This window comes from Astatotilapia calliptera, chromosome 4, assembly GCF_964374335.1.
Source record: "Astatotilapia calliptera chromosome 4, fAstCal68.1, whole genome shotgun sequence".
NCBI lineage: Eukaryota > Metazoa > Chordata > Actinopteri > Cichliformes > Cichlidae > Astatotilapia > Astatotilapia calliptera.
In genome coordinates, this window is record NC_137425.1 from 1770067 (window position 1) to 1795142 (window position 25076).

The 25076-nt window shown below is 45.4% G+C and overlaps 1 protein-coding gene across 2 annotated transcripts; it reads right to left on the reverse strand.

Moving 5' to 3' along the window:
• Window positions 1–926: 926 nt before the first annotated feature.
• On the reverse strand, window positions 927–23564 carry LOC113020173 (calpain-15-like). 2 transcript variants are annotated; one of them, XM_026163921.2, is made up of 13 exons: window positions 23337–23564; window positions 21280–21467; window positions 10375–11425; window positions 9885–10093; window positions 9594–9777; window positions 8316–8539; window positions 8097–8222; window positions 6075–6227; window positions 5595–5756; window positions 5245–5465; window positions 4271–4416; window positions 3845–4023; window positions 927–3555 (listed from the first exon to the last, which is right to left on the reverse strand). In XM_026163921.2, the coding sequence occupies exons 2-13, from the start codon at window positions 21438–21440 to the stop codon at window positions 3423–3425; spliced, it is 2949 nt and encodes a 982-aa protein (XP_026019706.2). In that variant the 5' UTR covers window positions 21441–21467; window positions 23337–23564; the 3' UTR covers window positions 927–3422. The 2 variants fall into 2 exon arrangements, with proteins under 2 accessions (XP_026019706.2, XP_026019704.2); XM_026163919.2 differs by having other exon boundaries at window positions 927–3559; window positions 23337–23563.
• Window positions 23565–25076: the final 1512 nt, after the last annotated feature.

The following is a 25076-nucleotide window of genomic DNA, read 5'->3' on the forward strand; positions in this document are numbered from 1 at the left end:
TTATATCAAATAAAACGTCAAGATAAAGCTCACAGCTACGAGCTGCCAACAGATGTTTTGGTTTGGAGCGTGATGAGAAACGCGTCATCACGTCCGGAAGTGGGTTTTGGGACAGAAAATACCTTAAAATATTTCGCATTTTAATAATTTTTCTCTCTGAAAGTAATTTATGGATATGTTTAGGGACAGTGATGAGTACGTGACAAACAAAACAACTCGGCGCCGTTTATTCTGCAAATATGTCAATAAATACATGTTTAAAATTATTAACAAAACTCACATTACAGCCGTGGTGTACTAGGGGCGGGAATCGGAACGCTGCCAAACTCGCCTTCGAATCACTCGAGTTTTAAGATTTGTTCATCATCAAAGTAATTCAGTGACACATGTCAGTACGTCAAATGGTGCACATAAAGAAGAACCTCCTCATAACTAATTCGGTCTTGTTAATTCTACAAATATGTAAAAATAAAGGTTACAATACGTGTTAAAGCCACAACGTGCTGATTATGGGTTCTCAGTCCTGTTTTAAGATTACTTAGGGACAGAAATAATCGATTAAGCTCTACATTAATGCATATATAAGAAGAAGAAGTGGCTCATAACGTATTCGGCACATTTAGTTTTAAATATATATTGATAAATAAGGGTTATAAAATAAAATCAAAGTGATTGTACAGCAAAGATGTACTAGGAAGAGTTGATCCAGAGCTTTCCTGGGAATCAGTGGATTTTAAAATATTGTGGTGTCAAAAGTGACACAGTGATGGGTGTTAGTGCACTCACGAATTATAAAAAAGAACTCTAGATAATTCTGTGTATTTAATTCTCCACACTGTAAAGGGCCATGCAACTGTTTATTGTGAAATACTGCATTAAAAGACTTTTCTGCTGATTGCGTCTCAAAAAATGAAAAAACGAAGATGTGAAAACTTTCAAATGTTTATTTCCTTCAGTTCACCCGCATATTTTTTTCTATTGTTATTTACATTCATACTGCTATGCATACAGTATATAAACTTTATATTAAAGTAGCTACTGAGCGAACAGAATACGGAGTAAAAGTCAACCTGAACGTTTAAAAAGCTTCAGTGTAACACTAACCACATCAGAATGCATACACGTCTATTTTCACCCTGCTATCAGAGAAGAGAAGCTGCAGATAAAGAGCTCGACTTGTTTTTCTGAAGCATAAAGACAGCTTTCAAACATTTGCATAGTTTTTATTCTGTCAACACGATGGTAGTTTTAAATCCACGAGAATAAAACTGTTTCCTACACGTCCTTCAAAATAAAAGAGACTCCAGCATACAGTTGATAAAGTGCTAATGCTTCACACAGCAGCTCTGCGCTGTGACTCTAAAACACAACATTCAAACATCACGCGGACACCACGTCATCTCCACGGCTGCCCTCCAATCACGTGTCAGTGGTTGCAGCAAAGACAGCGTGGACCTGAACATGCTCTGATGTGACGGATAAAGTGCATCGTGTGATTTCTGCTCTAAATGTGGTGTTTCTGGGGGGGGGGGGGGGGGGGGGGGGGGGGTGCGGCTCCGGGTTCACTTCTCTGCGGCTCCCAAGGCAGAAGTCAAAGTGTTAACAGACACCTGGGCTGGAAGACACCTGCAGGTCCAGCTCATCCAATCAGAGTTGGGCAAAAAAAACCCCAAAAAACGTGTTACTTTAGACTAAATTCAAAATTTAATTTAAACTCTGTGCAACTATGAGGTCAGAGCAGATGAAACTGGTTCTGCTGGACGTTTCTTCCTGCTAAAAGGGAGTTTTTCCTTCCCACTGTCGCCAAAGTCCTTGCTCATCTGATTGTTGGGGTTTTCTCTGTATTATTGTAGAGTCTCTACCTTACAATACAAATACCTGGGGTGGCTGTTGTTGTTTGGTGTTATGTAGATAAAATTGAAACCAAATTTCTGACCTTCACTTTCAGATGTTAGGCAGGATTCACACGGAGGTGTTTCGAGCTTCACCTGGTGTCAGCCAATCAAGTCATGCTTATACAAATACTCCAGTGCTGCCACTAGCCAATGAAATCACAATATGGAAATCCTGAGGGAGTAGCATCAAAATGTTGGAGTCAAAGCAGAGAGCAATCAGGAGCTCCACCTTCAAGTGTTGGAGCAGCGTGCAGGTGTGAATCCCGCCTTACAGGTGAACATTCACAGGTTGATCATGACCGCTTGCTCACAAACGTAGTGTCAGTTTGTAGTGATAAAAAGGGAAGGTATTAAATAGCATTTCACACTGAGACGATTTCCTGCAATAATCCAGAAGAAGAAGAAGAAAAGGTTACAGCGTGCTTTTATGTTGAAGGAGCTGAGACGGCACTAACTTCCAGACTGGCTTAAAAGAAGAAGCTTCATCCCTGCAGACGGGAAACTGGCTCTCATGCAGCTTCTCCCTTTGCTACAGGAACAGCACAGCTCACAGACACTAAGTGCTGCCCCTCTGCAGGCTTACAGAAGCTGGCCAATGAGAAACAAAACGGCTGTAAAGGCAGTAGGGCCTTGAAGGGACAGAAACTCAAACGGCTGCACGAAGAGTCAGCAGCAGATAAAGAAGGTCCGAGATTAAAACTATGGAGGCAGAAATGAGCAGGAGACATTTAAAGATCTGTGAAGAGACAAATGCTTCAACCTCTGAAATAATAACACAGATCGATCGGACAGGCTACAGAAACTCCCACTGAAGTCAGGAGGTACACCTGCTCCTCAGGCCTGTGGTTCATCCCTGGCTGCTCCAGATGTGAAGTTACGTAAATATTTAAAACTAAAGAATAAAAAAACAAGTGTGTGGATGAATGATTGCAATTAGTCTGTAGAGTAAAGAGTAAATACTCATCCTTTTACCAAATGTGAACCAGCCAATGGGAGGGCTGCTTCCATTTCAAACCAACAGATGGGATTAACAGCAACATGATGTCTGAACCTTTGGAACATCTGTTCCACATCTGTAAGAAAGAGAAACCGAATTATTGAGCTCGTCCGCGCTCTGACGAGCCGTCACGTCGCTGTGTGACGCGTCGCCATCTCTGTTCGTGTCATCCAATCAGACGTGGCGTGTTATTCTGGTGATGACAGATGATGTGTGAACTCTGGTCCTTAAACAGTTCGTAGAAAATGAATTTCATCTTAATTAAATTCAGTTTAAAGTAATCTCAGACTGGTTTAAACTTAGATTTAAGGAGAATTAAAGTGTTTTCTGATGTTAACCCTGTTTTCTTTCAGCCTCACTTTGATAACTTCTGCCGATGAGGAGCTCTGACTCTAACAGACTCGGTGTCCGTGGGAAATAACCCTGTTCTCTATCAAGGCAGCGGTCCGATGAGTTCCTGTGTCCATCGAGATGCTTCCTCCCGGCTCGTCATAGCGGCCGAGGCCGGTGCAGACCTGCGGTCTCGGGGCTCAGAGCCGGACTGTGCGTCGCCTTCGAGGGGCTCCAGTTCCCCAGAGAGGCCTGGACGGCCTTCCGGTGAGCCAGTCTGTGCGTGATGGAGAACCCAGCGTTCCCCTCCAGCTGAGACAAAACCACAAGCACCTGTCTGAGAGACAAACACAGACCAAGTCACAGGTGTACAAACATGCTCCGCCCCTTTAATTTCTCAGAGCGAGGAAATTAAATATTAACACATAATTGAGTTGTGACTATTTCCCGATAGAGTCAGATCCACAGGTTTGTGGACGGTGGCACGTGTCTCGGTGCGTCCCACTACAAACAGGTCTCAGCTGGGATTTAAGTGTGTATGAAGTACAGCGGCGTTTTGAAAGTTGCGCTGAAATGTCGCGGCGTTCCCGGGTGGGAGCGTGAGGCTCGGCGTGCGGCGCACCTGTGCAGAGGAAGGATGCTGTCGATGGTCTTCAGGCTGCTGCGCGTCGACACCACGTTGAAGCTGTCGCTGCAGTCGCAGGACACGTGCAGGTGATGCCTCGGGTGCCTGTTCTCCACCATGACGATAAGCCCCGCCCAGCCGTGGGTCAGGTAGTAACAGGTCATCCCCTCCCGACCCTGACACACAACAGTGATTCTCCATTACAGGTCAAAGTTTGAAGCAATGAAAGAGACTTCCTGTTAATGTCAGGGTGGATGTTGTTTAATGATGAATGAAGTCGATTTGAAATCGTTAGCGATGAAATGAAGACGAGAGATTTAAGAGCTCATAAATACTGAATGAACTACACACATCTGAATGAGTTTCAGTCTTTGAGGACGTCAGAGGTGACAAACATGTTTCAAAGCTCTCAGATTCTCTCACCTCGTGCCGCTCGCCTTTGGTTTCTGCCAGCTGGATGATGGCGTCGGCGATGGTGGTGCTGGAGGCCGTCACTTGCTCCACCATCACCAGTCTGGAGCTGTAGACCGCCAGCACGTAGCCAGGCGCCTCCGACCTGCCGCAGCTCACTGAAACAGCACAACAGCGGCTCACTGATGACGGTGTAACGCCTGCTGCGACGCTTCAGGTACACCTGAGTCAGTTTCCCCCTGAGTCGGTTTCCCTCTGAGTCAGTTTCCCCCTGAGTCAGTTTCCCCCTGAGTCAGTTTCCCCCTGAGTCGGTTTCCCCCTGAGTCAGTTTCCCCCTGAGTCAGTTTCCCCCTGAGTCAGTTTCCCTCTGAGTCGGTTTCCCCCTGAGTCAGTTTCCCCCTGAGTCAGTTTCCCTCTGAGTCAGTTTCCCCCTGAGTCAGTTTCCCCCTGAGTCAGTTTCCCCCTGAGTCAGTTTCCCCCTGAGTCAGTTTCCCTCTGAGTCGGTTTCCCCCTGAGTCAGTTTCCCCCTGACCTCTTTTGAACTCTTTAATGAGTTCATGCAGCATTTACATGGAGCTGGATGCTCTGCACTGAGGGGCTAAAATTCAGCCTTTTCTTGCATTTTGAGTCTTAATGACCTGATGAGTGCAGGAGCCATCGCCACAAAACTTTCAGGGCTGGAAAACAGATTTAAGCTCTGCAACGAAACCAACTTCACGTCCACTCCACGGTGCAGTCTGCTTTTTGTTCAGCAGCCGAACCCCAGAACTTTAAAAAGTGCATTCTGGGTAAACTTTCAGGGCTTTAACCAGCATGTGGGGGATATGTGTCTGCTCAGAACCAGTTGAAGCTCCATTTAAACTACATTTTCTACCAGGATCATCTTCCAGCTCCGACTCCTTTGGAGTAAAAACACTTTTTAAAGAAGACACATTTTGGCTGCAAAATATAGAATCATCATGGAGATTGAGTGCTCGTGTTCTTACCTCCGCCCTCGGTGATGCAGCTGTGCCAGTGGTTAAAGGCGCAGCAGAGGACGGCATACTCGCCCGGCTCCAGCATGACATCGCAGCCCACGAACCTCCTCACCGAGCGGCGGCTGTGAGCCAGCAGGCGGCCCAGCGTCAGCGTGCCGGCGCTGTCGTAGGCGACCCGAAACACCAGCACGCACAGATCCAGCAGGTGGCTCTCTGCCGTGTCCCAGCGCCTGAAACACGGCTCTTTTATTTCACCATCTTTACTTCATCGCTGACGTTTATTTATCTTTACTATCACCTCTGTGGTGCTCAGGTGACAGCGGTGACGTTACGAAAAGCCGCACAGGTGCGCGTCCTACCTGCTGCCCTGCTGGAATAAAGCCAGCTCCATGGCCGTCCTCTCCAGCACCGTGATCGACACCACCGACACGGGGACGTCGGCGGCTCGGGGGAAAACGCCGGGGACTCGAACCTCCTGCCAGTCTGAGTGGATCTTACAGATGTCCACGGAGTCAAAGTACCTGACAGGAGAGAACAGCGAGTCTGTTTTTGTTCAGCGTTTTGATGCTTTTCTTTACTCTGCAGGTCACCAGAGAGCCTTTAGCAAGAGAGTTAGGATGACTTTACAGTCACAGATTACACAAAGCAACGCACAAGAGGGCAGAGAGAGCAGGCGGGGTGGATGTTAATGAACACTTTGTATTCTGTCATTTGTCATAAATGAACTCTTTGTTTTTCCCACTTTACATCTGAGTAAAGTTTTCTTCTGTTTTTAGGTCTTCCTGCTCAGACCAGGAATAAAACTAACGCAGACATCAAAAACACGCTGCTGCCGTCACCTGGTGAAATCCCAGAAGTCCATCCAGAACAGGCCGTCCTCGGCTCGCTGGGCGCACAGCTCCCTCTTCAGCTGCGGAGGCCAGTCTGACCAGTCGTCCGCCCAGGCTCCGGTCCAGGAGAAGCGACCCCACGGGTTCCTCAGCTGCAGTAACCTGACACACACAATGGGATTAACAGGCTCGCTAGCTTAAAGTCAGATTTGGCGAGCCTTTATAACCTGGCTATATCACCATGGTAACTGGTGCTGAACATGTGACCTGGTCTGGAGCAGGTTATGCGGTTTAAAACCAGCTGGAAGTGCCAGATTGCACTGATTCCTCCACCTGGTTTCTTCCTGTTAAAAGGGAGTTTTTCCTTCCCACTGTCACCGAGTGCTGGCTCACAGGGGGTCATAGGATTGTTGGGTCTACCTTACAATATAAAGCGCTTTGAAGAGGACTGTTGTTGTAATTTGGCGCCATATGAATAAAATTGAATTGAACAGATTTAGTGTGTATGCAGCTCCTCGCTTAATAAAAGCTTAAAGATGCGTGAACATTTAGGAACAGCCTGCTCTTCATCACTGCTTCGTGCACACGGTCAGAGGCGGTTCTAAATTTTTCGAGGAGTACGATGAAGAAGATGCTGATGACTCACAGTGATGTGCGGTATGTGTTTCACGTCTTCTAAATGTTCACGCTGCTGGGTTAATGAGATGGGTCTGACGCCCACGGAGACATCGCAGAGCTGTTCTTTCAAACTTTTTCAAGCGTCTGCAGACTCCACCTCCAACCCCACTGACAGAAAAACATCCGTTTGTGAGTAATCAGCCTCCCGTTCCCTCCAGGGTTTCTCTTGCAGTTCGACTCCTGCCACCTCCTCCTGCGGATCCTCCTCCCTGTAGCTCGCAGCAGTCGCCGCTGTAGGTTTGAGGAAACATCCCGTATGCGTGTGAATGATGAAGCGGTTAATGGAGTGACGCTGAGAGGAACATTTGTTCTCTGAATGTGTCCTTAAGGCAGCGCTCGTCTGCAGACCTGCTGCATTTATACTGTGGGAGTTTTGATGGATGATAAGAGCAGAGCCTCCGGGCTCAGGCTTGGAGAAAACACCCCCGCCTGTCCCACGCAGGAGCAAGTCACTCTGACTGATGCAGGCACACGACTGCAGACATCGAGTCTCTGCTGTTTGTGCAGTTCGTCTCTGCTGCTCTTATTTGTGTCTGTTCAGGATGGATGTGCGCTCGTGTGTGTGGTCAGGTTTCACGTCGTGTGGCCGGGTGTTCGACTCCCTGCTGCACTTTGTTCTGCGCTCAGTTTGCTTTGCGTCTCCTTTTCGGTCTTGTGGCGTCTCTTTGGTCGACTTTGTAACTGTTAACTTCAAGCAGAGACTCAGAGAGTGATGTCATCAGCGGGTCTGTCTGACCGTCAGTGTTTTGGACACAGAATGACTGTATGTGGACGAGAGGGTGGAGCTGAGTAGGCGGGGCTTCTTTGATTTGTGGTGAATTTTTCTGCATTAATTTATGTTTGAAACGTTGTTTATGGAAAAACTCCAAAACCAGGCACCAGGTTTCCAACACCATATATGGAAGGAAGTCTTTCCAGTTTTTACTGAGGGGGACAAACGCCCATCCACCTGTCCGTCAAAGAAGCCACACCCCTATTAACGCTAAACTCAGCTTTAATCCAATTCAAACAGGTGAGTTATAGATATTTTATCATTCAATCAGTTTGAGCATCAGGCTGTAAACTATGGCTCTCTGCTGGAGGATCTGCAGGTTTCTCAGCTTCTGTGTTCATGTTTTTTAAACCTGCTCTTAACTTTTACCTGTTACTCTTATTATTGTGCATATTTCCAGTTTCTCTGGGTTTTTTTTTTTTTTTTTTGGGTTTTTTTAAAATATATCTCTTATTTGCTGTACAGTGTCCTTGGGTGCTCTGAAAGGCGCTATTTTTAAATAAAATGTATTATTATTATTTTTACTAAACTATAATGAGATAACGAGAACGGTAACCAACGGAGCGACCTCGAAGCCTCACCTGTGGCCGTCAACGTCCCGCACATCGAGCACAGAGTACGCGTGTCGCGGACGTAAACCTAGAGACTCGTACTCCGCGTCGTCCACCTTCATGTTACCTCCACCGCAGGACGCCCCCATCAGGAACCTAACAGCAGCACGAACAGAGGCGGGGTTAACCGAGCTTAAAGAAACAGCTCCGTCCTCTCAGAGCACTTCAACCTTCCCACAAACGTCTCACCCGGCCTCTTTCGAGCTCAGCATCTTGGCCCAGATCAGGTCCGTGTCGATGGGCTCCTCTTTGGGGTTGGTGGCACTGACCTGAAGGGCCAGCGACTCGCAGGGGGCCCCGGTCAGGGTGGAGAGGCCCTCGATGGCGCGGCCGGCTTGCAAAGCAAAGTAGGAACCGTGGAGCTTGGCCAGAGCCTTTTCAATCAGAGCCACCCACAGCTGCTTCCTCTGGGCCTGGGGAGGATGGAGAGGATCAAAGCTTGAACATGATGACAAGAAGAGGAAGTGCACATATGTGCTCACAGCTAATCAGAGAACCCGAAGCCTGTTCCTGATCCTGATCTCATCATTACTGACAAAAGCAGGCTAACAGGACCTGAGAGTGGACACGTCAGGACTTCCATTAGAAACCTCCAAATTCTAAGATGCATTAAAGTATTAAAGTAATCCAGGGATAGTTTTCTTCACCTACTCCAAGAGATAAAACATCTGTTAGCTAACTGCTGCTCATTTGATGCCTGAACTCAAAATGCCGTGAAGTACGGTGTGGTGGACAGAAATTATTTTACTGCAGTCGAAACCTGTAAAAAATCTAAAGGATATTCTTCCACAGATAAAACATCCGAACTCAGGCAGTAATAAAACGCTGCCCTCTGGTGGTGAAGCAGAATTCTGCAGCGGGCAATCACACAAAGTGCCTTTAAACAGAAATGCCTCAGATATGGAGGAATACCCATGATGCTACAGGAATCGCCTCTTCTTTTAATGTGTAATTCACTGTGTAAGGTGTAATTCAGGCCACTGGGTGGCGCCGCAGAGTACAAAGGAAGAAGAGGATAACTTAAAGATGGGAGTCTTGTTTAGCCTCCCTGTGCTCCAAGCAGGTACAGAGGATGGCTCTACCAATCTTTAAAAATGGTTCCCATCCTCTAAGAGGTGAATTTCAGCTTCTTTCCTCAGGACGGAGGTTTCTATTTCCGAGATGCAGGACAAAGCGTTAGAAAAATAGCTTTGTCCCCGTTGCTGTCACTGAATTAAATAAGAACTGTTTTTGTTTTTGATTCGAGATATTAAATTACTATATATGTGCTACAGTGAGGTTTATATCTTTATTAGGTATGTGTGTTTTTTTTTGAAGGGATGCCAAATGCTGTCATTTTTCTGTAGAGCAAATTTACCTTGCTTTTGGGTATAAATAAAGTTACCTTGAAAAACTCTGGACTTTTCCCCGTGTTTTGAGCTGAGACCTTTTTCCAACACCAACCACACATCACGTGAACAATTTCACCTGAGAGAAGAGGAGGTGGCCGCTCTCGTCGCACGGCAGCATGTCGTCCACCAGCACTGTCGTCCACGAGCCGTCTTTGCACAGACGCACCTGATAGGCTCCCTCTGCGCACAGCGAGCGGGTCACCATCACCTTCTCCACCAGCTCCGGCCGCTCCGCCAGAACAGCCAAGGCGCTCAGGAACCTGCTCCCCGAACACAGCCTTCCTTTAATGTGCTTAAACAATCATCCAGAAATAAATCCTGGGAATAATAATCAATAATAAACTCTGTGACAGCATAATCAGCTCACCAGCAGTTACCCAGAAGCCCCTGCAGGATGTCGGACGGACGCAGCGTGCGGAAAACGGTCCACTTCACGCCGCGGTCTCTGAAGGCGGCGCAGCTGATTTCCTGTGGACGAAGCCACTTCTTGACCCGATGCTGGACGCTGTCGTCCAACGGGAAGCCGACGGACTTTGGACCAGGAGGGAAACTGTCGTCCACAAACGTCACCGCGTTCTGGGAGAAGAAGAAGACGATGATGCAATGAGATGTGCACGCCTGACACGCCCACTCCTCCATCTGCTGTTTAACCTGTTTAATTTTTCTCGTTAATGTCGGAGATTCTGATGCAGATCCAGAGCTGAACACAGCGAAGTTCAGGCTGCTCTGCACTCTGGGTGGAGGTCGTTTTGGCTCTGAGGAAGACTGTCAGTCCACCTCCATGATAGTGAAGTAACATCAGCATAAACTCTTGTTTCTACCTTAAATTTAAAGGTGGGTGTGTGCTTTAAACGCACCTCTCTGCAGAAGCTGACGATGTTCTCCCACAGCTCTTTGGCCGTGCCCTCGTCACTCTGCCGCAGCGCCTCCACCAGCCGGCTCTCCTTCCTCCTTGGGAACAATTCTGCTTTTAGCTGCTGAGGGGTGTGGCAGGCCTGGCAGTGTTTGGACTCCAGCCGGTTTATGAGTGTGCACGCCGGACACGCCCACTCCTCCATCCTGTTCACAGCGAGCGAGAATGACATGGAGGCGTCTGATGCAGGTGACAACGGGGACATCTCTTCTTTAAGGATGCTGAGTCTCCTGCCGGCCAGCAGCTCCGGCTGGGTGGAGGGATGGGACACAGCGAGGATGGAGGGAGAAGACGTGCTCTGAGCCTGGCTGAGGCCAACATCTGGAGGGGGCACCTCTCTGCGGCTGCAGGGCACTGGATTGTTGTGGCCAGCAGGGGGCGCAGTCAGCACGGAGGAGGTGTTCGGATGCAAAGCTTCTGCATGTAAACTCTCCCCTCGGGTGGAAATCGATAGCGAGAGCGCCGCCGCTGCAGGTTCGGCCCGCCGTGCTCCGTGATCCTCGCAGACGTCGGGCACGAGGAGCGCCTCGGCCGGGATCTGAGGGAGGGACAGTTTGCGGGGTCCACCACAGGCCGAACAGGACATAGAGGTGGGCGTGTTCTGCAGCGTGCACCTCGAGCACTCCCATGCCAGGCTGCTTTTGTCGGCGTCTCCGGGCTGCTTCCTGCTCTGGGGTCGGCACGTCTCCGTCCAGGACATCCTGAGGGGGCCGGAGCAGCTGCTGGAGCGCTGAGGCCGGGGCTGGGCTTCCGCGGACGCCCTGGCATAGTCGCAGAGGTTGCAGGCCAGGCTGTCAGGGGAGTTCGCCAGTGTGCAGCGTGGGCACGCCCAACCGTCGTCCTCTCTGCTTGCTCCGGGCCACATCCACCGGGCATCGGGTCCCTGCCGAGGAGCTTCACAGATGGAGCAGCGGGGGGCGCCGGCGGCGTTGAGGAAAGTGCAGCAGCCGCACGCCCACTGACTCCTCTGGATGGGCATCGATCCAGAGGAGAAACTACAGAGAGAAACAGAGTCATGTGATCAAACGGGAGGACATTAACATCAGAACCTGACCGATGTAAGATTATTGAGACCGATATCGATATCAAAATCCATTTATGATGATTTACCAATATAGTATAAAAATTTAGCTAAAAAATAATCGTGTTTCATTGCTACAACAAGTCATGAATTACTTGTTGACTCCTTTTTTGAGGCATTCAAAACAAAAAAGTTGCAGAGCGCCCTCTGGTGGACAAACTATGCAACATCAACACTAATAAGACGTTTGAAGAGTGTTTCTATTGTCTCTTCTTTACTCTTATTTATCAGCCGTTACAAATGCAGATTTATTATATCGGCAAAAAGCTAATATCGATCAACATATGAGTCGGACTAATATATATTAATATATATTATTCCTACAAATAAAATCCATCAGCAAACACCAGTTGTTAAAAATAGATATTGGTCAAAGCGTCTCCTGGGTGGATGATGTTTCGTCATCTTTGGGTCCTCATCCTCTCCAGCTTTTTTCAGCAGTATTCATATGCAGCGTGTCTTTAACTGACAATACAATGTGTTGTAAGAAAAAAAAAAGCATAATTGCACCCAAAAAAATCCGCGAAACAGCGAGGCCGCGAAAGGTGAACCGCATTATATCGAGGGAACACTGTATAACAATTTACTTATTTATTTCCTTATATTTAGTTAAGTTTAGTTTAATTTTAAATATTAATCTTTGCACTCCCTGCCCTCCATATTGGATTATTTTGAATCTAGAGATCAAGAATTAAATGAACAGCTTGAAATAAGCAGAGTAGCTGATCAGTCTCAGACATTTTCTTCATTGAGATAAGAATGATGTCTGGAAATGTTAGATAAACTTTGCCGTGTTTTTCATGACACTGGTGAAAATTTCCACCGTGAGTATCTGCTAAAAGCAAACCACAGCCACATCGAGCTTCAGTGTGTTTATCTGTGAAAGCCCGAGAGATGAAAATGGAAGAAAAATCCTGAAAATATGAGAAGAAATCCAAATATAAACGAGTGAGTGAATAACAGTTTCCTTTGCTGTGCTGGAGGGAAAATATTAAAATGCACGAATATGCAAATGAAACAACAAAATCTGCTCTTCCACTTTTGCCTCCCTGACGCCGGCTTCATCGCGAGCAGGCTGCTCAGCGTCTTTGTGAATATAGAATAAAAACACGGTTCTAATCTCAGATTCATGCTCGGCTGTAAAGCAGACCCAGATAATCTGCACCCTGGTGTCCAGGGAGGAACGAGACCTCGGGAGCCAGCGTCACAGCCGTGTTCAGGCTGGCCCACATTTTCTGGCTGCACTTTTCTAAGTAGTTTGGCATGAAGCCTGAAACTTCCAGCACAGCTGACCTGAAGGATTTACTGCAGAACAAGCTGTCTGTGAGAGGCAGGTGACGGCTGCTGCACGCCGCGCTCGGGACAAAACACACTTTTAATCAACAACCGGCCTTCGTGAGAACCTCTGCTGTTTGTGTGCTTGAGAAACAAGCTGCTCGTTACCCACGCAGAAGGCTGTGCAATACAGAAAACCCCGAGTTATTTTTACTGACAAGATATAAACATGAGAACTTTCTAAGGTCATAAAAGTTGGAGGTGCTCATTTTCTGCAGATCCCCTGTGCGTTCATCGGCCCATATTTCCATGCAGATAAATGCTGTATGCTCATTCATTCAACTCAATTTAAACCAAATCAGATGGAAGTAGTCCCAAAACAGCTGCTGCACAAAGTGACGGATGGATCCAATTTCCTGGAAATGTTTCTCATAATCCGGACACAATGAGAGCCTTTTAGCTGCAAATTACAGCGGCTGAAAAAGGAACCGATGCAGGGAAACGGCCTGCAACCTGTGAAGGCTGCAGTTCCACTGACGTCCACTGGGGACTCCAGAAGTGAGTCACCCACTCAGGTTTTGAGAAGTTTTGTTGGATGTAATCAAATGAACGGCCCGGAGAGCTGTCAGCAACCACCCTCGATGCCAGCACACTGCTGCGGCTGTAGTTGGAACTCGTCTGCAAACAGCCTCCTGCTGCTCTTTGAGCTGCACTGAACAGCTAACTGCGAGTCACTTGGCTAGCAGTTAGCAAATATTTGCAGACAAATGCGAAAAACTACCGTAACCATGACAACCAAAGCAATCAACACAAAGCTTTTGGTGCAGCATCTTCTCATGACATTGTTTGAGAAACGCTAAAACTTTGCATCAGGAATAAAAATGTTTACAGCCAGAAACACAAACTGGTCTCTGTCCATCATTTCCTCCTTCATAACACCTGATTTTATAACTCACCTGTTTCAACTGTATTAAGGCTTAAAGTTTATACTGTTAGGGGCGTGGCCTCTGTGACTGACAGGTGGATGGTGACCAGTGTTAGGAAGGTTACTTTTCAAATGTATCCCACTACAGATTACAGAATACATGCCCCAAAATGTAGTTTGTAACGTATTCAGAATACGTTACTCAATGAGAGTAACGTATTCTGAATACTTTGGATTACTTAATATATTATCATGCTGTTTACAACTACATGAATGAGCTATTGCTGTGATTTATTACTATTACTGACGGTTAAGGTTTAAATCTTAATATAAATGAGTAACAGTAGGTGGACATTAGGTAAGGCTGCACTTTTTGCAGCGATCTCGTGTAGAAAACTATTCCACGCGTATATAAAACAGGTCCGCGGCTCCGAACCGTAGTAAAGGACCTCTGGCTGATACATCGGGCTCGTGTCGGCTCGTAGCTGAAAACTAGTTTTACTTGGTTGTCTGGGTCGACTTTGCTAGCAGAGACAGAGAGAGGCGTTGAAAGGCTGCTGCAACGGAGCTCATTGTTTCAGAGGAAAACAGGAACACGGTGTACAGTCGAGTCTTAACAGCTTACTTACAACTGGGCTTGTCAGGCTCTGTTTGGCTGCAGTGGTTATTATTATATTTACATGCTTCCAGCTCCCGTTTCTGCTCGGTGACAGCTCCTACTTTTCCTTTTTCTCCCTCCTCGCTCACAGACACATCACGGGTATGGCAGTCCATTCTCCCTGCAGCACGGACTACACTGCCCATCAGGCTGCGTGCTTTAGGGCGATGCCTGTAACACTCTGCTATTGCCTTCATATTAAATCATTTTTTGAATAATAATTAAAAAAATATTTAAATAAATATTTTTTCTGGGCTTGTCAGAATAAATATTTTTTCACATCATTATGCGGCTGCAAGTAGAGGTGACGTGGGCCGTGAGACTGAGACACAGACATTAGAGCCTCTTAATGCGTGTTTGTTTGGGTTTCCACCGGCGTGGAATCACCAAAATAGAGAGGACACAGCCGAACATATGAAACAGGAAAAGACCGCCATGTAATCCATTTATTTAAACAAAGTAACTGTATTCTGAATACCACCTTTTTCAACTGTAACAGAATACAGTTATTTTAAATACGTAACGCTGGTACATGTACTCCGTTACTCCCCGACACTGATGGTGACACAGGCGGCTGTAGCTGCTAGCTGTCTGCTAGCTTCACCTGAACTGGACGTGTTTGTGCTGTTGGAGCCTGTCTGCTGTGGGGTTACTGTAGTAACAGAAGGCGGAGCTGCAGATATGATGAAATTCTGCAGCAGTCTAACTTCTGCTCTTCACTTCTATTTAATTTAATTTTTACTTCTCTTATTGACTTTATTTTGGCGCCTTATCAACTCCTGTACTCTGCTATTGATCTTAAATAATTTCATTTCATTTTTCTTAAATGATTTAAGAAAACTGATTTCATTTCATTCAATAAGGAGGAGAAACACTGAAGGTGCAGGCAGCTCTAAACCTGAATCAGATTGTTTTGTGGATCATGGAACAACCTGCTGAGATCTGGACTTCCTGCAGCTCTAAGGAGGCGATTCCTCGGAGAACCCTGGAACTTCTTCTGTTCTGCTGTGTGTGTTTCCAGATGCCACGGCCGGCCTCTTTTCCTTCTCCTCCACATCTATGAAAGGTATTTTGATCTCTGTGCATCAGACGGGGAGTGCAGTGGCCTGCTGAGCTGAATTCCCAGCGGAAAGCTTGAGTGGGCTTCTTCAGACCAGCTCTTCCACCGGGGATTTCCCCATCAGCGCTCCGTTTCCTGTCAGCGAGTAACTCGACTCCCGGCCGAGGCTCCCGAAGGCTAAGATGACTCACAGTGAGCCGAGCGCCGGTGGTTTATTTGACATAAATGCAGTAATAATTAATAAGGAAGGCTGCGGTTTGATTCATATCGAACGATTCATGAAATATTCACGGTGACGTCTAAACGACGGACATAGATTCAGCCTTACTATAGTCGCTCATTAACAAAAGCAGCTGGGAGAGCTGTGGTGGTGCTGGATCCAGCTGTTCTGGTCACGGCGGGTTTGAAGATGTTTTTCTCCTTTGTTCTCGTCTCCTGTGCTTCTCTGTTTGTTGTGTGTTTCCTGAAGCTGTGTGTCGGTGCTTGTGTACGTACTCTCAGTGTCTGGATGGTATGAGTGTGTTTATTGCATGTGCTGCAGGAGAAGCTGGATAATTTAGCGGGGAGAAAATAGACCTCAGTGAGCGGGAATCAATCAATCTCAGAGGATAAAACAATTTAGGATTCACGTTTTAGCCCCCACACATTCAATTCAATTCAATTCAATTTTATTTATATAGCGCCAAATCACAACAAAAGTCGCCTCAAGGCGCTTCATAGATACAGAGAAAAACCCAACAATCATATGACCCCCTATGAGCAAGCACTTTGGCGACAGTGGGAAGGAAAAACTCCCTTTTAACAGGAAGAAACCTCCGGCAGAACCAGGCTCAGGGAGGGGCGGCCATCTGCTGCGACCGGTTGGGGTGAGAGAAGGAAGACAGGATAAAGACATGCTGTGGAAGAGAGACAGAGGTTAATAACAGATATGATTCAATGCAGAGAGGTCTATTAATACATAGTGAGTGAGAAAGGTGACTGGAAAGGAAAAACTCAATGCATCATGGGAATCCCCCGGCAGCCTACATCTATTGCAGCATAACAAAGGGAGGATTCAGGGTCACCTGGTCCAGCCCTAACTATATGCTTTAGAAAAAAGGAAAGTTTTAAGCCTAATCTTAAAAGTAGAGATAGTGTCTGTCTCCCGAATCCAAACTGGAAGCTGGTTCCACAGAAGAGGGGCCTGAAAACTGAAGGCTCTCCCTCCCATTCTACTTTTAAATACTCTAGGAACAACAAGTAGGCCTGCAGAGCGAGAGCGGAGCGCTCTAATAGGGTGATATGGTACTACAAGGTCATTAAGATAAGATGGGGCCTGATTATTTAAGACCTTGTATGTGAGGAGCAGGATTTTGAATTCAATTCTGGATTTAACAGGAAGCCAATGAAGGGAAGCCAAAACAGGAGAAATATGCTCTCTCTTTCTAGTCCCTGTCAGGACTCTTGCTGCAGCATTTTGGATTAGCTGAAGGCTTTTCAGTGAGTTTTTTGGACATCCTGATAATAATGAATTACAGTAGTCCAGCCTGGAAGTAATAAATGCATGAACTAGTTTTTCAGCGTCACTCTGAGACAGGATATTTCTAATTTTAGAGATGTTGCGCAAATGGAAGAAAGCAGTCTTACATATTTGTTTAATATGTGCATTGAAGGACATGTCCTGGTCAAAAATGACTCCAAGGTTCCTCACCGCGTTACTGGAGGCCAAGGTAATGCCATCCAGAGTAAGAATCTGATTAGATACCATATTTCTAAGCTTTTCAGGGCCGAGTACAATAACCTCAGTTTTATCTGAATTAAGAAGCAGAAAGTTAGCGGCCATCCAGGTCTTTATGTCTTTAAGACATTCCTGCAGTTTAACTAATTGGTGTGTGTTATCTGGCTTCATGGACAGATAGAGCTGGGTGTCATCTGCATAGCAGTGAAAATGTATGCTATGTCTTCTAATGATGCTGCCTAAGGGAAGCATGTATAATGTAAACAGAATTGGTCCTAGCACTGAACCCTGTGGAACTCCATAATTAACCTCAGTGTGTGAAGAGGACTCTCCATTTACATGCACGAATTGGAGTCTATTAGATAGATATGATACAAACCACTGCAGTGCAGTACCTGTAATACCTACAGCATGTTCTAATCGCTCTAATAGGATATTATGATCAACAGTATCGAACGCTGCACTGAGGTCTAGCAGGACAAGCACAGAGATGAGTCCACTGTCAGAGGCCATAAGAAGATCATTTGTAACCTTCACTAAAGCTGTTTCTGTGCTGTGCTGAGCTCTGAAACCTGACTGAAACTCTTCAAATAAACCATTCCTCTGCAGATGATCTGTTAGCTGTTTGACAACTACTCTTTCAAGGATGTTTGATATAAAGGAAGGTTGGAGATTGGCCTATAATTAGCTAAGACTGCTGGGTCTAGAGATGCTTTTTGAGTAAAGGTTTAACTACAGCCAGCTTGAAGGCCTGTGGTACATAGCCGATTATTAGAGATAGGTTGATCATATTTAAGATCGAAGAATTAATTAATGGCAGGACTTCTTTGAGCAGTTTTGTAGGAATGGGGTCTAAAAGACACGTTGATGGTTTGGAGGAAGTAATTATTGAAGTTAACTCAGAAAGATCAATTGGAGAAAAAGAGTCTAACTTAATATCAATGGTACTAAGAGTAGCTGTAGATAATATTACATCTGTGGGATGATTATTGGTAATTTTTTCTCTAATGATAAAAATTTTATTTGTGAAGAAGTTCATGAAGTCATTACTAGTTAACGTTAAAGGGATGGTTGGCTCAAAAGAGCTCTGACTTTTTGTCAGCCTGGCTACAGTGCTGAAGAGAAACCTAGGGTTGTTCTTATTTTCTTCAATCAGTGATGAATAGTAAGATGTTCTGGCTTTGCGGAGGGCTTTCTTATAAAGCAGCAAACTATTTCTCCAGGCTAAATGATGATCCTCTAGATTTGTGACACGCCATTTCCTCTCCAGATTACGAGTCATCTGCTTTAGGGTACGTGTTTCAGAATTATACCACGGAGTCAGGTACTTCTGATTTGAGGCCTTAGTTTTCACAGGAGCTACAGTATCCAGAGTCGTACGTAGTGAGGAGGTGAAATTATTAACAAGATAATCGACCTCTGTTGGGGTAGCGTTCAGATAGCTGCTTTGCTCTGTGTTGGTACAGGGCATTGGAGATGATAACAGTGGGTGGATTATATTCTTAAACTTAGTTACAGTGCTTTCAGAAAGACATCTACTGTGATAAAGTCTACTCTTCACCGCTGTGTAATCAGTTATTGTAAAAGTAAATGTTATCAGGAAATGATCAGACAGGAGAGGGTTTTCAGGAAACACTGTTAAATGTTCAGGTTCGATGCCATATGTTAGAACAAGATCTAGAGTGTGATTAAAGTGGTGGGTGGGTTCTTTTACATTTTGAGAGAAACCAATTGAGTCTAATAACAGATTAAATGCCATGTTGAGGCTGTCATTTTTAGCATCTACATGGATGTTAAAATCACCCACAATAATTATTTTATCTGAGCTCAGAACTAAATTAGATATAAAGTCTGAGAAATCAGACAGAAACTCTGTGTAAGGCCCAGGTGGACGATAGATGATAACAAGTAAGACTGGTTTCTGAGTTTCACAGCTGGGGTGGACAATGTTAAGCATCAGGCTTTCAAATGAATTAAAAGTCTGTCTTGGTCTTTCATTAATTAATAGGCTGGTGTGAAAAATTGCTGCCACACCGCCCCCTCGGCCTGTGCTTCGAGATTTCTGGTAGTTAGAATGGCTCGGGGGTGTTGATTCATTTAAACTAACATAATCATCCTGCTGCAACCAGGTTTCTGTAAGGCAGAGTAAATCAATTTGTTGATCAATTATTAAGTCATGTACTAACAGAGACTTGGAGGAGAGAGACCTAATATTTAATAATCCACATTTCACTGTTTTACTCTTTGGTTCAGATGTGGATACTGTATTGTTCTTTCTTTGTGATTGTTTATGTTTAAGTTGTTTGTTGCTGGTTTTTAGTTTGTTTTTTGTCTGTTTGGGAGCTGACACAGTCTCTATGGAGATGGGTTTTTGGGGGGGTAGCAGGAGGAGAGAAGCTGCAGAGAAGCGTGTAAGACTGCAACTCTGCTTCCTGGTCCCAACTCTGGATAGTCATATTTTGGGGGGTTTAATAAATTTGTCCATATTTCTAGAAATGAGAGCTGCTCCATCCAAAGTGGGATGGATGCCATCTCTCCTAACAAGACCAGGTTTTCCTCCAGAAGGTTTGCCAATTATCTATGAAGCCCACATGCAGCAATGATCCAGCTGAACTCAAATAACATGACTTCATTTTTTCTCGGTTCCTAATTAAACAGTAATCAGCTTTTAGCGTTCTGCTAATCTGTGCTGATTGGTCGGTTAACGATTCAGGATGGTGCCCGCTGCAGCTAAAGCCCAGCAGAAGCAGCTGACTGAGGTGGTTGGAGGTGACGCTACGAACTCTCTGCAGCCTCTTCGCTTCATGCCCCAAATCAAAGTGGAAGATGCCGTAAAGCAGCGTGTGGCATCTTACTACAGCAGAAACTTCTGAGAAATCTAAAAACTCAACTATTTCGAACTTCTTGAACTCTTCTATCAACAGCATGATGAAAATTTGCTAGGACAGAGATTGGTTTATTCTGGAGGAGCGTAAGAGCGCCCCCTGTGCAACAGGAAGTTCTTCAGTCTGGACTGCTGCACGCCTTTGATCTTAATGTTCATCTTCCAGAGTCCATCTCTGTGACATCGAAGCCTTGAGCTGAGCGTTTTATGGGTTTGACTCCCAACACAGACGATGCTTTGCCCATCTGTCCTATTCCCCTCGCGCCGCCTCGCGTCTCCGCTTTGCTTCCTGTGGTTTTCCTCCCTTGTTTTTGCTTCTTTGGATTCAAACTTCCAGATTGCATCCCAGACATTTCAACATTGTTGAAAGGTTTGGTGACTTTGAGGTCGAGATCAGAAATATACATCGTATAGTTCCAGCTGGTTAGTAATGATTGTGATCAGACGGCCACACAGCGTCAACTCTGTGGCCCGTTTCCTTTTTAAACCTAAATTCTGTTTAACGTGTTTCTTTGGCGAGCATCTGAACACAGCATGTTAAACCCTGTGCTGGGAACTGACGGTTACCTCAGAAGGACAATTTTCACTTTTCTCAAGATCGATTTATCTTATTTTTCCCCAGAAACAATAAAATGATTCTTCTTCGGTCTGTAAAACTCAAATCTACAACTTTAGATTTGGCCCTATTTCCAACCTCGGGTCTGGACATCGAGTAAAGCTGATGGTTACTGAACACCTGGAGGATTACAGACATTGTTAGCAGGTCTGATAACCTTTAGCTCACCATCGGCCAGTTTAAAGGGCGGCACCTGCGCTCAGACTCTGGGCTTACAGCTCATATTCAGGGCTCTTCATGTCGGCTTTGCACTTTAACCCCCTAACCCTGCACCCCCAGCTGCAGGAACTAAATGCTTGTAAGAGACTAAATCTGCTCTGCTCATTAGCATGTGGTTAAAATGCAGCCTAGCAAAGATGCGTGTTTGCCGACAGCCTGGAGGATGAGGAGAGGTTAAATCTGCCTCTTCTGGTTTCTGCAGGTCTCTGTGGAGCTGCACAGCGCTGATTATCTGCAGCTCTGATTCCCAGCAAACCGGCAGGCACAAACAAACCTGCTCGCTGATAAAAAATCAGAGCAGAAGTGGGACCGCTGCAGAGGATATTACACTGCAGATATTACAAACTGAAAAAGAGCCACGGTCTCGTTCTCATCTCATCGTTACGTCTTTGCCACGCCTCCTTCGTGTCTCACCTGCGCTCCCTGTGCCGGCCCGGTCTGGGAAGCTGCCGAGGGAGGAATGTGCTTTGGCTGCTCCTCAGGCATCCCATGATGGGAGAGGGAGGCAGAGCTGCACCCCGGGGCGCCGCATCGTCCTCCGCCTCGTCAGTGAGGGAGGAGGAGGAGCTTCCCATGATGCCGCTGGCTCAGGTGGAAGTGCCCTGATGAAAGAGAGGGGGAGGCAGAGGGGGCATGAGCATGCACAGAGGACAGTAACACAAACACAGTGCTGCTGCGTTCACTGACTGTCTCGTTTCTGCTAATGTGCACGAGCTCCTCCACGTCTTCAGGCTTCTTCTTCCTTTGGTTTGCTGGGACTGAAGCGTTAACCCGGCCGAACACACTGCTGATGGGATTCTGTGCGTCACTTCTGACCAGTGTCACAAAACTTTAAGTGTCTCCATTCAGCTCATTCATCTTTTTATTGTTGGGTTTTACAGCAGCTTTGCATGAAACACAGAGCAAAATAATCCTTCTTTATCTCGCACCGCAGCCCTCGGTTCATCCTGTCTGAAAGGAGGCGCTTAAGCCCCTCCCCCTTTAAGACATCTTTATTCTGATTGGTTGTTCATCATTAAAAAAAAGGTTTAAACAGCAGGTGGGTCGGAATATGTGCTCTCTATGACATCATACAGATCCAAGAGTAGAGAAAGCTGCGATAAACTGAGCATTCAGAGCAGGCTGGAGTTCCTGTGCATACATTTTGGTTCTAAACTCTTTTCTGAGTGACTTCAGAAAGAAATTATATTTGCAAAGTCTGAATGACTCTGCAGCAGACTTAAAAGCCACGTTTGATTGATGCAGATCCATCCTTATAAACCTAATCATTCACCACTTCCACCATTAAGAGAAAGATTATCCCAGAGAGAAAATCACATTTAGCTTCATTCACAAATAGCAACGAGTCATTAGCCTCCCTCCCTTACTTACTGAGCATAAGTGGACAGACGCCGGCTGAGCATGTAAAGGAGGGATGAAGTAATTACCGTTTCTTTGTTTTACTGTGAGGTTTTGGTCGCGCTGAAAATAAAAGATGGAAAAAGTGCTGAAGCTTTCTAATCGTGCATTATTTGTAACGGCCAGCAGGTGGCAGCTCCTCTTGTTGTAACGATGAGTTTGAATAAAGTTGTTGATTTATGACCTCAGTAAGCACGTCAGGCTGAGTTTGTGCTGGAAAGTTTAAGTACCTTTGCATGATTCACAGTTCTTCTGTTTGAAACAAGATTTAGCCCCACCCCTTTTAGGGCAACTGCAACATTTAAACAGGTGGTGGGTGGAGCTTTTGTCTGCTCTCTGACATCATGCAGATCCAAAAGTTCAAAAAACTCTGTGAAACTGGTTGTTTGGAGCCGTCTGAAGACTACGTTACGTACACTGATCTTATATATCCACGTATGATATTTATGATAAGATAAATGTGTAATACATGAAAAATTAAATAATGGGTGATGTTATGATTATTATTAACTATTAACAGATTTTTAAACTAAATCACTTTTATCCTCATACTTCAGTTTTAAACCAGAGGAGGATTATATGAAATGTTAATCAGCAGCTTCATCTTCATCAGACTCATCAGTGTGTCTCTGGCTCCAGCTGCTCCTGCTCGCTCCACAGTTGTGTCCTTGAACAAGGACTTCAGATACGATCAGGAGCTCCAGATCCAGATGCTCCTGATCGGAACGCTGACTGAGAGTCTGCTGCACGCTCTTCTACCAAAATCCTCCGATTTTATTCCCAGAAGAGAAAGCTTTGCTCTCAAACTGTCTCTCTCCTCCTTGGTGTTTATGACTAAATGATAAAGATACGCTCCGAGCGTTAAAGCCGCAGATGTCTGCTGTTAAATGAAGTGATCAGAGACAGTTTGCTGTGCCTCCCTCTGTCCCTCACTGCAGAGGCTTCCCTGCTGATACCTGAAGTTCACATGCAGACTTTAGGTAACCTGGTGTACCTGCAGTACAGCTGGTGGCTGGCTGAGAGACTGCAGGCATGAAAACAAAGAGCAGCCCGGAGGAGAGCTGCAGACTCACCGCGGAGAGGATGCCCGCTGCCGCCGCTGCTGCACCTAGGAGGACACGGATCTGTGGCTGCCAGCTGCCGGAGACCTCCATGCATCCTCTGTCATTCACACAGCGATGTGCACAGTCACCATCGAGCTCCTCGCGGTCCCCACCGTCAAGCTGCGGGGAGGAAGAACCACTTCCTCTCCGCACCTTCAAAATAAAATCCCAATAAAGCAAGAAGAAGATTACTAAACCCCGAGAGGAGGCTGAACGTTTGCGTAGGAATCTGCGAAGGAAGCCACGTTAAGGCCTCATTCTACATGTCATCTGATTTATCACTGAACAGAAATGAACTGTACCTCAGTGCAATGACAAGAAAGATTCATCCTGGTTTCCGGGACCGCCCAGAACATTTCAGTGCCTGTGTCACCATCCACCTGTCAGTCGCAGCGGCCACGCCCCTAACAATGCAATCAGCTTGTATATCAGACTGTAAACGTAGTTCTGCTGTAAAGTTTTAACACTGGAGTCTATGGGGACTGACTCATTGCTGGAGCCTCTAGTGGACGTCAGAGAAACTGCAGGTTTGGTGCTTCACGTTACTGCTTGGTTATAACTCTCAGTAATCAGGAATTTATATGTTTTGTATATTTACAAGAAAAACATGCTGTTAAAAAATAATGGGATGAATGAATATTTTCTTTTTTCTGAGGTACAGCGTGTTAATATTATTATTTTTGCCCCTGTTACAACTCTTTTTCGTTCAGTGGAATATTACATTTGTGTCCTATAAAGTAAAAACAATATGTAAATGATCATTACTTGGAAAGACAGATTTTACTTGCAGTGCTTTAGTGGACCGTCTCCCTTCAAACTCTTTCTAATAAGCAAAAGTGACGTCACTGCACGCTTTAAGCGTCTGTGATCTGTCTGAGCTTTAAATGGGTTGATAGAAAAAATTTACTTGTGAGTCAGTTACTGAATGATAATGGTCAATTATTTTCTTATAAGGAATTTTTGTCTGTTTATGATTTTGCTGTCACTCCAAAAGAATACGCTGTAGTTTTTGATGCAATTCCAGATGGGGTGAGAAGGTTACTGGTGTCTGCTCCTAAAGGTAGAAATTGTGTTATTCCAGAACTAAATCCCACTAACATATACATCGGTAACATCTGTCCTTTATTGAGTGATAAAGCCACAAATCAATGTATTAGACAAATTATTCAAAGAGATATTGTTTCCAAACCTGCAGCTTTATTCTATTGGATATTTACAATGATATAAACTGGAAAAACACTTGGATTCTGTCAAGGAAATTTATTATCACTAATAAGGTCAGAGAAGTTACTCTTAAGTTGATCCATAGATGTTATCCGGTAAAGACATATCTGGTTAAATTTAAGAAAAATATTGATACTCTTTGTACTTTTTGCAGCAGTGCAGAGGAAACAATATGTCATGTACTTTGGGAATGCACGTATACACGTATGTTTTGTATTGATCTAAATAATTTTATAAACACCAAAATTGAAACTGAAGTTTCAACATATTCTATTTGGCCTCTCACATACCGATAAAATAAATCCAGGAAAAAAAATATATTATCAGTCTTCTGATTATTTTTGCTGAACTTCACAAACATTGCACAAAATTTTCTCAACAGCGTCCAAACATATTTGTTTTTAAAGCCCTGCTTTCCAATTATCTAGAGAATCTAAAGGACAGCACTGACTCCAAAGCATGTAAAACACAAGAGCTGTGTCGACT